Source organism: Ailuropoda melanoleuca, chromosome 2, assembly GCF_002007445.2.
Source record: "Ailuropoda melanoleuca isolate Jingjing chromosome 2, ASM200744v2, whole genome shotgun sequence".
Lineage (NCBI taxonomy): Eukaryota > Metazoa > Chordata > Mammalia > Carnivora > Ursidae > Ailuropoda > Ailuropoda melanoleuca.
The window spans coordinates 129,135,876-129,151,075 of record NC_048219.1 but is presented as its reverse complement, the minus strand read 5'-3'; the positions used below and the strand labels follow the sequence as shown (position 1 = coordinate 129,151,075).

General features: G+C 49.8%; 1 protein-coding gene across 1 annotated transcript in view; it reads right to left on the bottom strand.

Moving 5' to 3' along the window:
- TANC1 (tetratricopeptide repeat, ankyrin repeat and coiled-coil containing 1) overlaps positions 1 to 15,200 on the bottom strand; it is a 235,757-nt gene that overhangs the window by 11,504 nt on the left and 209,053 nt on the right. Inside the window, 1 exon segment of the mRNA XM_034643399.1 lies at positions 1,966 to 2,099. Within this exon segment, the coding sequence (XP_034499290.1) occupies positions 1,966 to 2,099 (134 nt within the window).

Here is a 15,200-nt window from a genome sequence, read left to right as displayed (position 1 = left end):
CCGTTTCAGATCTTGTGCTCTCTGCCCAGGCAAATTTTTCTACACTTAAAAGAAGTAAAGGACTTTCTTCTTCAAATGCCTAAATTGTGTGATTTGTAGGGCCTGTGAAATCTTTCCATTGTATTCCTTTGGACAGAATCTTCTTGCAAATATATACTCTTTTTGTCGACATGCCCGACGCGCTACTATACGTAGGCATATGTATATACTACAAGGCATAAACAGCAACGAGGAGAAGGGGAGGTACCGATCGCAATGGTACCAGCAATGACCGGACAGCCACGACAGGGCGTATGGGATAAGGGCGGAGAACTAAAGGAGCGGACAACGGTCGTGGGTCCTGTGGTGGGGGTGTGGCTACACTTGGGTAGGAGACCACAGGCTGCAGGAAAGCATTCACCCACCACACCCCCAAGCAATCTGCTTTTCTTTTCTTTTTTTTTAAGATTATTTATTTATTTATTTATTTGAGAGAAGAGAGACAGCCAGCGAGAGAGGGAACAGAAGCAGGGGGAGTGGGAGAGGAAGAAGCAGGCTCCCAGCAGAAGAGCCCGATGTGGGACTCGATCCCGAAACACCGGGATCACGCCCTGAGCCGAAGACAGACGCCTAACGACTGCGCTACCCAGGCGTCCCAGCAATCTGCTTTTCTAAGCCTTGGGGGCTTAGCGGATGGATTGACCTTCACAGCAGGCAATTTTTAGCAAAGCTTCCTGGAAGAGATTTCCAGCCTCCGAACCATGCCTTCAACCAGTGCACAGTAATAAGGCCCGGGGAACAACTACCATCTCAGTCCGATGGCCTTTATGTAGGGGGTGGGCCAGCATCCCCCTCCCTCTGGCACGGTATCGGTTATACGGCCACAACAAGAATGGTGGCATATTCCCAATGCTTGCTTGCTCCTCACACACTAACATGAGCTTTCCAAACCTCCCCGTGATTTAGGAATACTGAGACTGGGAGAGAGGATGAGCTGGGGCAGCACAGAGAAGTTGTGAGGATGATAGGGACCAGATGGTACAAACCAAGCTCTTGGAAATGGAATTGCAAAGCCAAAATCCTGGTGGGGATCACTTGCAGTTCCTGACAATGGGACTAGCAAGGAGTGACACGATTCCATGATGTAAACTTGGGTCTAGAAAATTCTTCCTACAATGGACATGGTAAGATCCATGTGTTTGTTTGCAGCTTGTGTGTAACTGCTGCCAGGCATGGGGTGGGTCCATGGCCGCTGCTTACAAAATGAATCAATGACCGAACTGCTGTTCTCAAGGATCCACAGCTCCCTTGAATTAAGACAACAACAAGTCACTCCTAGTCAAAGAAACCAGCCTGATGCGGCCCCTGGGTGGCACAGTCGGGTAAGCATCCAACTCTTGGTTTCGTCTCAGGTCAGGATCTTGGGGTCCTGGGACTGAGCCCCACATTGGGCTCTGCGCTCAGCAGGAAGTCTGCTTGAGATTTTTTCTCCCTCTCCCTTTCCCTCTGCCCCTCATGCTTGTGTTCTAACAAATAAATCTTTAAAAAAGAAAACAAAGAAACCAGCCTGAATCACAGTGCTGGAGCAGAGAGAAAATTGTTTCTTTTTCTAAAGAGCACAACAGAACCACTCTTCTTCTAAGTATGTTGGACAAACGGGTCACACAATCACGACAACAGGTGTGTCACAGCAAGTGTTCTGTCATGGTGACAGGGTGCACCCACTCCGCTATCTGTCGCTGGGTGAAAGGAAGCAGCTGCCGGTCTCCCCCAGCCCCAGCCTAGCTCCTGGTTACCAGCCTACCGTGGCAGACTGCGCTTGCCTGTCAAACGTTTGTGGTTATCGAGGAGAACTGACAGCACAAGCAGAAGCCAAGTGCGTGAAAAAGACAGGGCTAGGGAGCTGCACGCGGCCCCAGGGAGATGGGCCGCAGTGAACTCTATCCCACCCATTGTTTCTGTAGCCTTCACGGGCCCACCAGGTACCTGCCAATGCCCCTGGCGTGCTGCACAAAACAAAGGTGGGACCCCTCTCCTGTTAGTCCGAGACACAGCAGCTCCGTGCTCCAGCAGCAGCTCGCAGACCTCCAGCTTGCCTCTTCCGGCAGCGGCAGTCAGGGCTAGAAGAAGGTCACAGGGGAGGCGGAGTCTGTTAGTGTGCAGTGGCTGAAGTGGCCACAAGTTCGTGCGTAATCCAATCCTCCCACCGGCAGGAAGGTGGCTACGCATCATCCCCCGCCCCCTGAATCTGGCTGGGCTCTGTGACAGCTCTGACCTACAGAACACAGAAGAAATGATGACACGCCGGTGTCTGGGCCAGGCCCTGAGACCGTGGCTTCTCCTCAGAACACTCATTCTTGGAACCCAGCTGCCATGGTGGGAGGAAGCCTGAGCAGCCCTGCGGCGACACTCGCAGGGAGAGGAACCTAGTCCCAGGTGAGCTCTGAGCAGACAGCCAGCAACAATCTGGTAAGCATGTGTGTGCCCGTCCTGGTAACGGATCCCCAGAGTCTAGCTACACCAGGTCAAGCAGGTGAGCAAAGGTGAGCCATCCCTCCCAAGCCTAGTCCACATTGCAGGTTCAGGGGCCGCTATATTTTGTTTTATTTTGCTTTTTAGGGTTTTTGTCTGTTTTCTCCCCACAGCAAGAGGTAACCAGAATACAGTGCAACACACACACACACACACACACACACACACACACACAGATCAGTATATTATCCAAACCAACCTCTTCCCTTAAAGGCATACATTTCTGTCAACAAGAACTAGTAACTACTGAGGGAGTCAAGGGCATAACAAATCATTCCTGTCTTTATGGAGTTTAGAATCTCTGTAACCAGTCAAGATTCTGGATTAAGAATGTCAAGAAAGCAAGAAAAGGGGATCAGATCATAGGGGGTCTTGAGTGCTCAGGTGAACAGTGCAGGGAGATTCTGAATGGCATGTGACCCACTGGCAGCGGTGGTGTTCAGGGGAAGTCAGCCAAGGATAAGAGAAAAACAGTATGGAAGGAAAGAGAATACACTGAAAAGGTTCTCAGGAGGCCCTCGCATCAGTGACTGTGCCGCCTCCTTCCCCAGGTCGGGATTCCTGATCGGGCGCGGTAAAAAGAGGGGTTTAGTTAGAATAGGGTCCTCTGCTATGCCTCATGAATCATTGTCTAGAGGAGAGGACGGTCATCGATTCTGGACACAATCCCAGGCCAGGACGACAAGCTTCAGTGAGGAAAGGACAGGAGAGGGCTGTGGTGGAACAGTGATGCTGCAGGAGGGAGCATCTACAAGAGAAAGGAGAGGCTCTATTCCGGCTGCCTGCCTGGGACAACTCCGTTTTTAAATACAGCCTCACACTGACACATTTCCAGCTTCCAGAATAGATCAAGTGTTCCTTCAAATGAGTAAGACATCTCAGGATAAAAATCAGGAAAACACAGGACTAGGCCCTTCACAAAAGGTAAAGTCCAAATGCCGGTGAACGCATGAGAAGTACCCGGCCTCATGACCAATCCAATGAATTGAGAAATGGACACACTCACACACCGCTGGTTGAAGACCTACTTATTCCATTGCACAGCAGCCCCACTGATAGACACGTGCCTGGGGACACCCCTGTAGCGCACTGAGGGACTTCCTCAGAGCAGCCGCAAATTGGAAGCAGCCGCATGGCTGTCAATAGTGGGAAGCATCACCCAACAAATGATGGTCCAGTCCACCAGGGGACACCACACAGCAATGACAAACCACATGCAGCTGAAGGCAACACAATGCATTGGCCAGTCTCACCAGCTTAGCAGCAGTTCGGAGAAACAACACACAAAAGAACGGGCAGAGTGATGTGGTCCTAGAGAGCGCAGCAACAGAGCCCCCGCATGGCAGCGTACCCCCTTTCAGAGAGCAGCCTGGCTCAGCTGCGGACCCCAGGCTCTGTGCCCCACTCTCCTGGGGACCGATGGGAGACAAGCCTAGGGGAGCCAAGTGCTCACAAGCCCTGCCTTCCACATGTACATCTCTGTCCCTCTGTCCCCTCAGACCCCTCTCAGGACAGAGAGCTGTACCTACTCCAACTCCAGTCAGCCAGGCCACAGCTCAAGCCTCAGGAGCCACACATGCCCCCAAGGATGTAAACCTGACGTCTGGGCCCGATCTCCCAGTGACAAAGTGCAGTTCCTTCGAGAAACAAAAGTCCCCTCGGGCCGTCCCCAGGGACACAGTGCCACGGGGCTGCGACTTCACCTCTTCACACAGAGGCGCCAAATCTGCCTGGCAGACCACCTGAGCTCTGCGACCATCCCAGGGACCGCACGCGCTGGGAAAGTGAGGAAGGTGGCAGGACTCGTGAGCAAATGTGCCAGGCTGTCGTGCCGCCGGAACCCTGAGACCGTGAAGGTCAGGCTAAGGAATATGGTGGGGAAAGCGAGCCCCCTCGCTCCTTCCAAAAGGGAGTGAGCATTCACCTCGCGTCTGGCCCTATGTCCCCGAGGCAGGGAACGTGTCACCAGAGCTGCTTGTCGCTGCGCCATCTCAATAATGCTTTCCCATCACTGGCCATTCAAAGAATTTCTTACAAGAAGAGCCACATTTATGTACTGGGTAGAGCTGGGGGCTCCCATACACAAAATGTTGGAAAAGCAGCGGCAAAGTTGATCCTATGTCACACAGTCTAAACTAGCGGGTCCTAGGCCTGGCGGTCCCAGGCGCACCCAGCACAGTCTCTTCCTGCCGCGACATTAGTGTTTGTGCCCTGAAGACCACGAGCCTTGGGGCACGTTTATGGGCGCTATCTTGATAGACCGGAACAAGACTGGAGATGGGAGATCCGGACAGGAACCAGCGCCCCGGCCCTGCTGCTCCTCTGTAACCCTCCGGTGTAGGGCTCTCCTCCTCGCCCCTCTCGGGCTGCGGCGACCACAGCGAGCACAGAGAACGAGCGAATCCGCACGCACGCCACAGGCAGGGTCACGGCCGGCACACACGCAGGCGCCCCGGGGAAGGCGCCCGCTCGCCGCCCTGGCGTTGGAGGCGGCGGGGAGCAGCTCAGTAACGTTCCGTTATCTTGTATTTGGTAAACAAGTTCCATCCCTATTGTAAACGGGGCCTCTTAGTCAGGATGTCTGGTGCAGCTGCGACTGAATCTCTGTCACAGCAGCACGTCAGAAATGACAGCCCGGCACTAAAAATAGGGCCGTGTGTTCCACGGAGGCGCCAGAGAAGCCCGAAGCCGGAGCAGCTGACGAGCGGGGGAGAGCGCCACCCCGTACCTGGCCGCGGGGCTGCCTTCCCTTCGCGTCCTCTCCTGCCAGACCTGCGGAGCGCTGGGGACAACTTCCGGCTGATCAGCACCGGCTGGAAGACCGGCCCACGTTCTGCACGCAACGTCCTACGGAGGCGCTCTCATTTACCAGGGAGGCGGACAACAGGGCCCGTGTGTCCCTTCTTCTACTCAGACTGAACATTTTCGGCCACATCACTCAAAACCCCGGAGGCTAGAGTGCGCCCCAAGCTCCAGCGGCCACACACTTACGGACACCATACTCAGAAACAGCAAGACTGAAGCATAGTCAACTGCAGGCTTAAACAAACAACAGCAGGCAGGACTGGGCTCAGGAACGCCAGCTATGCGGCTGCAAAGGCTGACCTCTGAGCTGCCCACCAGATTCTGAGGAGGGTCAGCGCACTCTGGCCAGAGAAAAGAGCGGAGGGGAGGAGGGCGGGAGCAGCGGGCGCGCTGGCAGAGGGGCAATGCCTGTCCTCTGGCCAATGAAAATCGGAGCCGAAGGTGAAAAAAGGCCTGGCACAAAATGGAGACTCTAAAAATCAATGTGACTACATGGCATTTTCTAGGACTCAAATTGGACACAATTTCATTTCCTCTCAAACTCCTTCACAAGACGGCAGTGTTCTCATTAAATTCCCACGAAAACATATACCCTCTGACGGGGCTGACTAATTGTACCTCAGCAATACTGTCCTCTCTTCGGAGCATGAGATTTGTCATGGCAAATGTTCATTTTAAGAAAACCCAATTTACTCTCAATAATATGAACTTACTGAAGACATCAGATATGGTTCTTTGTAAACTGGATCACTCGCAGGAATCTTTGACACATGAAAGTTCTCTGGGCAAAGGTCTGACTTACAAAAACTCCACTGCCAACTTGCCAGAACACGGTCATTCCATAAACAGGGCTGTTTATCACATTTTATGGCACATCTGTCCCTCAAATACACAGGCGCAGGATGGCCGGCTTGAGGGTTTGAACAATGGAGAATTACCCCCCCCCCAGATGCTTCTGTCCCTAATTTAGAGACTGTGAGAGAAAGGTGACAGGTCAGTGCACACAGAGGCGGTTCCCATTCCAGAAAGCGACCTTTTCATGCATTCATCACACACCGAGCACCCACCCTGCCCTCCCAGGCCAGCGGTGAGCAGAACACTCTGCACCTGTGGAGGGGCAGTCCCGCTGGCCAGGATGGCTGAGAGCGTGACATGGACAAAGTGGCTCTGCCTTGCTTGTACACTTAAGTTAATTGGTATACTTTATTTCCTACTATATTGTCCTTTCCACCTTTTATAAATATGAGTGGAAGACTAAAAAGAGGAAAGTGCCAACATTAGTAATAAGCAGGATTCTCCTAAATGCCCTCCAGTTACAACCAAGATGAAAGCCATGAGGGGTGCCAAAGGTAGCGATGTTTGAACCTCAGCTGGAGGCTCACTGGACAAACCCCACTCAACAGTAAAGGAGAAGAACAAAAGTAGGGGTGCCTGGGTGGCTCAGTCGATTCAGCGTCTGCCTTAGGCTCAGGTCATGATCTCATGATCCCAGGACCCTGAGATGGAGCCCGGCGAGGGGCTCGGCGGGAAGCCTGCTTCTCCCTCTCCCCTCCACGGCTTCCCCTGCTTGTGCTGTCAAATAAATGAAATCTTAAAAAAAAAAATTTAAAAAAAAAAAAAAAAAAAAAAAAGAATTCCAGGAAATGCTGGAAAATCCTCAGCTATTTTATCTAAAAAGGTAAAATGTAATTAGCGATTTTATGATTTTTTTTTTTTAACTTTTTGGGAATGGCAGCCCCTCTTCCTTATTTCCAACAGACGGGTTAAGTTGTTAGGAGGGAGGTTGCTGCCCTCCCCCCCACCCAACGGTGTGTTTGGCTTTGCTGTCTTCTGAGTCTGGGCTAGCTGACAGGCTGGCCCTCAAGTCCTCGGCCTGAAAGCAGCACTAAGTCCCAAACAAAAGCTATGCCACGCCGCCTCCCCCACCTTCTAGGAATGGAGCAAAGATTTATAAAAGCCAAATCTGTCGGCCTTGCTTTGGCCTTGCTTTGTTAGACGTATGCTTCCATCGTTGAGGGGAAGGGAAGACTTCCGTTCAAGAGAACTTTCCGGCAGCTACAAATTCTTCATCTCCACAGAGGCCAGGCAGTTATCTGATCTAATCCTCAACAAGGTAAAGGGTAAAACGAAACACAATAAAGATTACTCTCACTGAAAAATATCACTGCATTGGGAGATGAACCCCCGAGAAGCCTCCAGCACCCCTGGCCTTGCACAAAGCCCTGCCGGGCGGGCGCAATGCCCTGAGGAGTGGGCAGCCAGCACTGCCCCAATGCTCCATGAGTCTCCTAAGTCATTGCTGGGAATACTATCCTCGTCCTGCCCCTGCTTTGTGTTCACCATCTGGCATGAGTCCCCCAGGACGGCCTGTGGCAGCTGGGATGGAGGGGAGGGCATCCATGTCACCAGGCAACAGGTGCGACTGAGCATCACACAGAACGCTGGCTCCCCACCACACGGTCCCAGCTCCCAGTGAGCTACCTACGGAGGTTACAACAAGGCAGGAACCAAATTGGAGGACCCAGGACACTCCTGACAAGTTACAAGTTCTGTACAAACACACTGTCAGTCTCCGTGTGAGGATTAAACATGAACCTTAAATGGCCAAGGAATTCAATAAGGAAATAAAATGTACAATCGCCACTAAGCGGGACTTCATATGTCACCAAAATCCATTTCTGTCCCTCGTACCTGCAAAATAACTGCAAAGTAGCTAAGATTCTATCACTTAAACACCCGCTTCAATAATCTATCAAGACCAAATGTCTAAGTAAGTAACATTAAATATGAATTTATCACAACCTTGGCAGCATGCTGCACCTGTTGGACACTTACAACGGCCAAGCTCTGGGTAAAATACTGTGGGTGAACTTTTATTTAATCTTGACAAGAATTCTTTGAATGAGAGGATTGTTATTTCCATTTTATTGAGGTGAAGGAATTGTTACATGAGTTACCCTGAAACAAGAGCGAATCAGTGTCAGGAATTAAACTCAAACAGTTGAATGAACCTGGATCCATGCTCTCACCTGAAATAGGGAGATCCTGACATATTATAAAATTCTACTAGGACACCTATAAAATGCTTCCTACAGCGACGCTCCATGGCCCTTTAAATTCATAAATTCATTTAATACACAACTAACTTCTATGAGGCAAGTATCACTCAGCCCGTATTACAGATGAGGAAAATAAGGGCCAGAGAAGTTAACCAACTTGCCTGAGGTCACACAGCTAGTGGGAGGCAGAGATGGGATGTGAAGTCCAAGATCCTAACTCCTCTGCGTTCCCTCCTTTAAAAATCTCTGACTAATCAAGCAGACTGTGAATCTTGTCTCAGAACAAGAGTACCAGAAAATGCTTTTCTTCTGAAGAACTGTTACGCTTTCTCCCACAGACAGTAAGACTACAATGACTATGTTCCCTTTGAACTCTGGTCACATGGCATCCTAAGGCCAAAACTAGAGCAGGAATACTGTGCTGCTCCCTGTGTCCTCTTCTTGACTTTAGTTTTTTCCTATTCTTTCACGTATTATTTCAAATAAGCCTCTTCAAATCCTTTGAGGAATAATGTGTACTATAAATAACATAAATTTAAAAACAATTTCCTAAACAATGGCAACATAAATCACACTTCATACAGATTTTGTTCTAAAAACTCTATCAGAAGAACACAGCTTTTAACAGCTGTCACTTCTAAAGTGTGCTGAGAATGCTCACATTTTTTGATAGATCGTCTTACACACCAAATTATTTAAAGCATGTACAATGTGTGGTTTTGCTCTCCTGAAAGAGCTGAGCATGCAGTGAGGACAGTTTCATGCAGAACTCCATGCAAGGGGTCAGGGTTAAAGGGGGCATTTCCACAGAACCAGTCTTTTCTTTTTTTTAAGATTTTACTTATTTAAGAGAGAGTGAGCGAGCATGAATGGGGGAAGGGAAGAGGGAGAGGGAGAAGCAGACTCCCTGTTGAGCAGGGAGCTCAAAGGGAGGCTCGATGCCAGGACCCTGAGATCATGACCTGAGCCAAAACCGAGAGTCGGACGCTTAACTGAGCCACGTAGATGGCCCTCCACAGAACCGTTCTATACGAGTCCACGGTCAGCCTAGATGGAAGGATCCACACATTTCAATAGGAATTTGAAAGAAACAATTAGGATTTCTCTGTGGAAGTGCCGTCCTTCTAGGAGTGAAAGAACGAGCATCAGTGTAGGTACAGAAGCTCTCAGCTACACGAGTACAAGTTTCTAACGCTGAAAGCAGAAGCTTGTTGTGGTTTTTAATGAACAACACGGAACTCCTCACAGGAAGGGTGGACTCTCCGCATAGCAAAAGCAACATTTTACAAGCGGTGAACAGAATTCCGTAAGTGCTTAAGCTACCAGTTCACTTGCACCTGAGATGCACTGGGGGGGTGATCAGCAAGCCCACTCCCTGCCCCCCACCTGCAGGCGCACACAGCTCAGCTGATTTCCACTGTCCTGTCAGCAGAGAGCAATGGTCTCCACAGCACACCCATGCCAGGGGCAAACCCCACGGGTCTGCTGGAGCAGGAAGAAGACAGGGTACAAACAAACCCAGCCCCCTTAGTTCTTAAATCTCTACTTTAGGGTGACCTTCATGCCCATCTCCCTCCTTCCAGAGCCTGGGTTAGCCCCGTCTCCAGGGTCCTACATTACCTGGCTTTGTCCTTCCCCTTATAGGGTCCTAGGTTATCCCAACCTCGTCCCCCTCCCTTGAAGGTCCTGAGTACTCCCTCTCCCATACCCTCCAGGACCCTGGATTACCAGGGTTATCCCCCTCCCACACCTTCTAGGGTCCTGAGTTACCCTTCCATCATGCTTTTAGGCCAAAAATAATCAAGAACTTCTACCTTTGTTTGGACTGACAAAATCTGAATTTCCACTAATCTCAAGCACCTTCTCAAACACTACCAGAGGAAGGAATGCCTTGACAAGGATTTTCCCAACAGCAGCATGGTGAGATTCTGAGGACCTCCAAAAATGGAGGATCCTATGTGTGCAACAGCAAGTCACTTTGCTTTCCTTGGCAGGATACATTTAGAAAAGTCCTTAACACAAATTCTCCACATGTCCCAACAAGCAATGGACAAACACTTTTCCTTCTAGTCCTTCACTGAAAAATCTGCTCTGAGATGTCCATACATACATGAATGCCAAACTCGATCCAGTAAGTTTTAAATTTACTTTAAACTGTTACAAAGTGATAGCCCTCCTCTCTCTCTAAAAAATGTCAAGTAAAATCCGAATGAACAAAGGGTCATTTTTTAAATTAAGATTTATTTATTATTTATTTGTCAGAGAGAGAGAGAGCACCAGCAGGGGGAGTGGCAAGCAGAGGGAGAAGCAGGCTCCCCAGTGAGCAAGGAGCCGGATGGATGTGGGGCTCAATCCCAGGACCTGAGCTGAAGGCAGGCGCTTAACTGACTGAGCCACCCAGGCATCCCAGAATGGGTCATTTTTAAACCAACAATAAGGCATCCTGTTCCCTGGGGTGTATGCACCTTATTCTGGGGCAGCCTGGAGTGTGATAAGCTCAGCTATCCATGGCCTGGGTCTACCTGCGATTCAGAGCTGAAGGTCACCCCACCTCCAGGAGGGTGGGCAGAGCCACAGAGTGGGAAACTAAAGCAGCCCTGGGGAGACAACACGGCAACTTTGAAAACCAGCATCATGGTCCAGCACAGAAACAGGTGTGAGTACCCCCACTCTTAAGCCAGCCTGGAAATGCCCCCATCCCAGCTGACAGCGCTAGACCTCAGATTCACGTTCCAGAGGCAGCCAGGTCCTACCGGGAATTCTGTGCAGAATTCAGAGAACAGTGAGCCGTGATTAGGACACATGCGGCGCTAAACTGCCCCAACCTGCTAGGAAAAGGGAGGGCTGGGGCTGAATAATCCACTCAATTTACAGTGGAGGAGAGTCAGCTCTTCGAGAGGCAAATAAGGTGTTTTTAACAGCTTTGGCATTTTAAAAAACATAGTATTTTGGGACACACGTGTGGCTCAGTCAGTTGAGGGTCTGCCTTCAGCTCAGGTCATGATCCCAGGGTCCTGGGATCGAGTCCCACATTAGGCTTCTTGCTCAGCAGGGAGTCTGCTTCTCCCTCTCCAGCTCCCCCTGCTTGTGCTGTCAAATAAATAAATAAAATCTTTAAAAAAAAAAAAAAACATAGTATTTACATTGGCTAAACTTCTTTAGAAAGTATTTACCAACTAAAGTATTTTACCAACTGAAATAGCCCGAGCAACGTAAGAGAACACTTGACAGGAAGGGTTTCAGCCAGACCTCTAACTTCCCTGGGACAGGGCATCCCCTTGCAGAAATCAAGGAAGGGGAGCCCTGGGAGCAGTGTGCTGATGGGCACGACAGCATCCGGCCCGGGCATGAAGCCCAGGGCCTCAGGCCTATTGACAGACCAGCTAGAAAGCTGTAGGAAGGGTTTCCGAGGGAACAACAGTGTGAGGGCACAGCACGTGTGGGGTGAGCAGTGGAGCTGGCGGGGCAGGGAGGGGGACATTAGGACTTTAGGGACACAACGATGGGCTGGCACCCCCTTCTGCGCTACGGGCCATGCCCACACCACGTCTGGTCGCTAAGAGTTGCGTTCCACAGATGTGCGCCAGCACCAGCTCTACCCTCAGCACATGTGCAGCGGTGACTCGGACAAGAGTTTGTAAGCCAGCCTGGAATCCGGCAGTACACGCCCTGTGCGATGACAGACACGAAGAAACCGCAAGATTACGGCCTTACGAGCAACAAGATCCTTACCTCTCCTGCTCTAACAACAAAATTTCTCCCAAATTATTCTGCAAGGTTAATGTCACCTACCTTAAAAACTATATGGATTTGTTTTCTATAAACCCACTTGCTCACTCAGCCAACACCCAAGGGACAAGCACCAGGCGATGCCAGTGGCTTGTGGCCACCAGGCTGGAGAGTGCATTTCCAACATCACAGAAAGTCCTGCTTGACAACACTACAATTGCCGTTCACATAGGTGAGCACAAGAGACAGGGAAATGTCTGCCCTCTTAAAGCCCATAATTTAGGGAAAACAACCTTTGATCAAATAAACGCCAACCACCGAATGTAGTATAAATGGTTAACTGCAAAGTGACCCAAGGGGGGGGGGGTCCGGGGTGGGGAAGGCTCTGCTGCAAGACAGGCACATTTGCACATAAAATGACAAAGGCTGAAATGGAAGGGCCTCTGTTTCCCTACAAAGCAAGAGAAATTCTAACCCGAAACGCAAAGAGCAGGCTCACAGGCTTGAGAGTTGCCTGCAGCTTGGAAACACAGCTCCTCTGACAATTCGCAACAGCATGAGGTCACCAGTCAGGCATCTCTGATCATCTCAGTTTGGACAAATTCACAACAAACACAGATATGGAAACGGTAACTCAGTTAGGTTGGGACTTCGTGGGAGCCAGCAATTACTTGTCATGACTGAGGAACGCCTGAAACAGAGATAACACAAGCATCTGACGGGTTTGTGTCATGTTCCAGGCTGCCCCGGAAGCACGAGCTTGAGGTTGTCTGGCCACGTCTGTGAATGTCCCCGAGCAGAGGCTCAGCAGGGCTGTGGGTGGAGGCCCGCACCGGCAGCTCCCTCCTCAGGGCCTCCGTGTTTTCTGACAGGTCCCACCACCTCTCCACCTGAGCGCAGGTGCTAAAGAGCTACCAGACTACAGAGCAGGTTTTCAAGGGCTAGACTCTAAACATCAACCATATATGAAAAGCAAATGGGCTCGGATGCTAGTGAAAGGGAAACTTACATAAATTAAGCTCTCTGTTCTTAAAACCAGTAGACATATCCTGTAAGTTTTCTAAAAGCTGCAGGTTTAGGAGTGCTGGGGTGGCTCAGTCGGTTAAGTGGCTGTCTTAGGCTCAGGTCATGATCTGAGGGTACTGGGATGGAGCCCCTCATGGGGCTCCCTGCTGAGCAGGGAGTCCGCTTCTCCCTGTCCTCCCTGCTTGTGCTCTCTCTCATTATCCCTCTCTTTCTCTCTCTCTCAAATAAATAAAATCTTAGAAAACACAAACCCAAATTAAACAGTGTTACTGTTTTAGATGAATATCTTTAAAATCTATTATACTTTCAACCTAAGACAGGAACCATCATCCCCTTTTGTGATGACATCAGTCACCAAATGTCATGATCAGCAGAGAGAGGTTCAGGATACAGAAGGCACATGACTATCCCTACTCCCACCAACCCTGCAGGGACTGGCCTGAGAGATCAGAGACCTCCATAGGTCTGCTGCTCCCTCTGCTCCCTCCTGTCTGGCTGTCAGCTGTCATCACGGATGACCTGCGGCTTCTAATCAGCAACAGGCATGAAAACAACACTTCTGCAATTATAAAGGAGATACACGAGGTGTGCAAAGGTCTCTCTGGCAGAAAAGTGGGGAAGGATTTTGTGCACAGATTTAGTTCCCCCACTTCTGGAATGTGGCTGTGAGAGAAGAGCAGGACAGGTAGCCACCATCTGCAAACAGGGCAGCATCACTGCACAGAGAAAGGATGGGAAGGTGAGCCAAACACAGACCAAGGAGACCCTGCCTGGTGATCCCATCACTGGGTATTTTAAAGCCAAGCTGGCCATAGCTAAATGTATACTGAACAGACCCGTATTAACTTCTACAAAGGTTCAAAAAGAAATATTGAACTGCTTTAGCCATACAACGCTTCCAATCATTCCATCATCTTCCCACACCCCCGAAAAAATCACTTGTGGGATCCTACCCTCAAGCCGTGGCTGGAGAGCAACAAGCTCCATTCTAGAGTGCTTGAGACACAAAGCACCAGTGACCACACTCAGAAATGAGCACCAGACAAAACCAGGAAGCGAAACAAATGCTTTTACTTCCAAGGTCTCCAGCAAACAGAAGCAGTGCCCACTGTGGGGCAGTGCACACAGGGATGCAGACCGTCTGGCTCAGCACTAAGCCAAGTCACGCACGGACCTGTGGGTGCCACACCACTACCCACAACACAGTATGGAAGTGGACGGACACTTCTCTTTCGCCAAATTACAGAGCAGGTGTGCTATTTAAACGGGTGAAGAAAGTCTCCATGGAATCAAGTGCACTATTTAAATCTATACACATTTAGCCCAAGCATAATCAAACCTATTTGGGGTCCTGCCCTCTCCCTGGAACCAGAGCCCATGCCACTTCTCCCCGAGGTACCACAAACTAGCTTTGTAAGCCACACACGTGGCAGCAGCCCCGGAGAGAGGGCACCAGGAGGCTTGGAAGTGCAGGTCGGTACTCCCAGCTGGGCAACTGACGTTCTTCCCAAGTATGAGTGAGCTCATCAACTCTACACACTAGCATTTGGCTTGTTCAGAAATAACTGAGAAGCATTTGGAAATACTTCTGTACAAGTAGAAACTGAAGTCAGACACAGGCATACCTGTTTTATTGTACTTACATAGATACTGGGTTTTTTACAAACTGAAAGTTTGTGGCAACCTTGCCACTGAGGAAAGATTGTTTTCCAATAGCAGTTGCTTACTTCATGTCTTTGTGTCATGTTTTGGTAATTCTTGCAATATTTAAACTTTTCCATTATTATATGTGTTACGGTGATCTGTGATCAAGGGATTGTGACTCACTGAAAGCTTAGATGATTGCTTTTTTTCTTGCAAAAATTATTTTTGTAATTGAGGTATGTATATTTTTTTAAAGACATAATGCTACTGTACACTTAGCAGGCTACAGTACAGTGTGAACACTTAAATGGCCTGGGAAACCCAAAGACTCTTTGGACTCACTTTATTGTGTTATTTGCTTTATTGTGGTGGTCTGTGGTCTGAAGCTGCAATATTTCCGAGGTGTGCCACAAGACACAGCCTGGA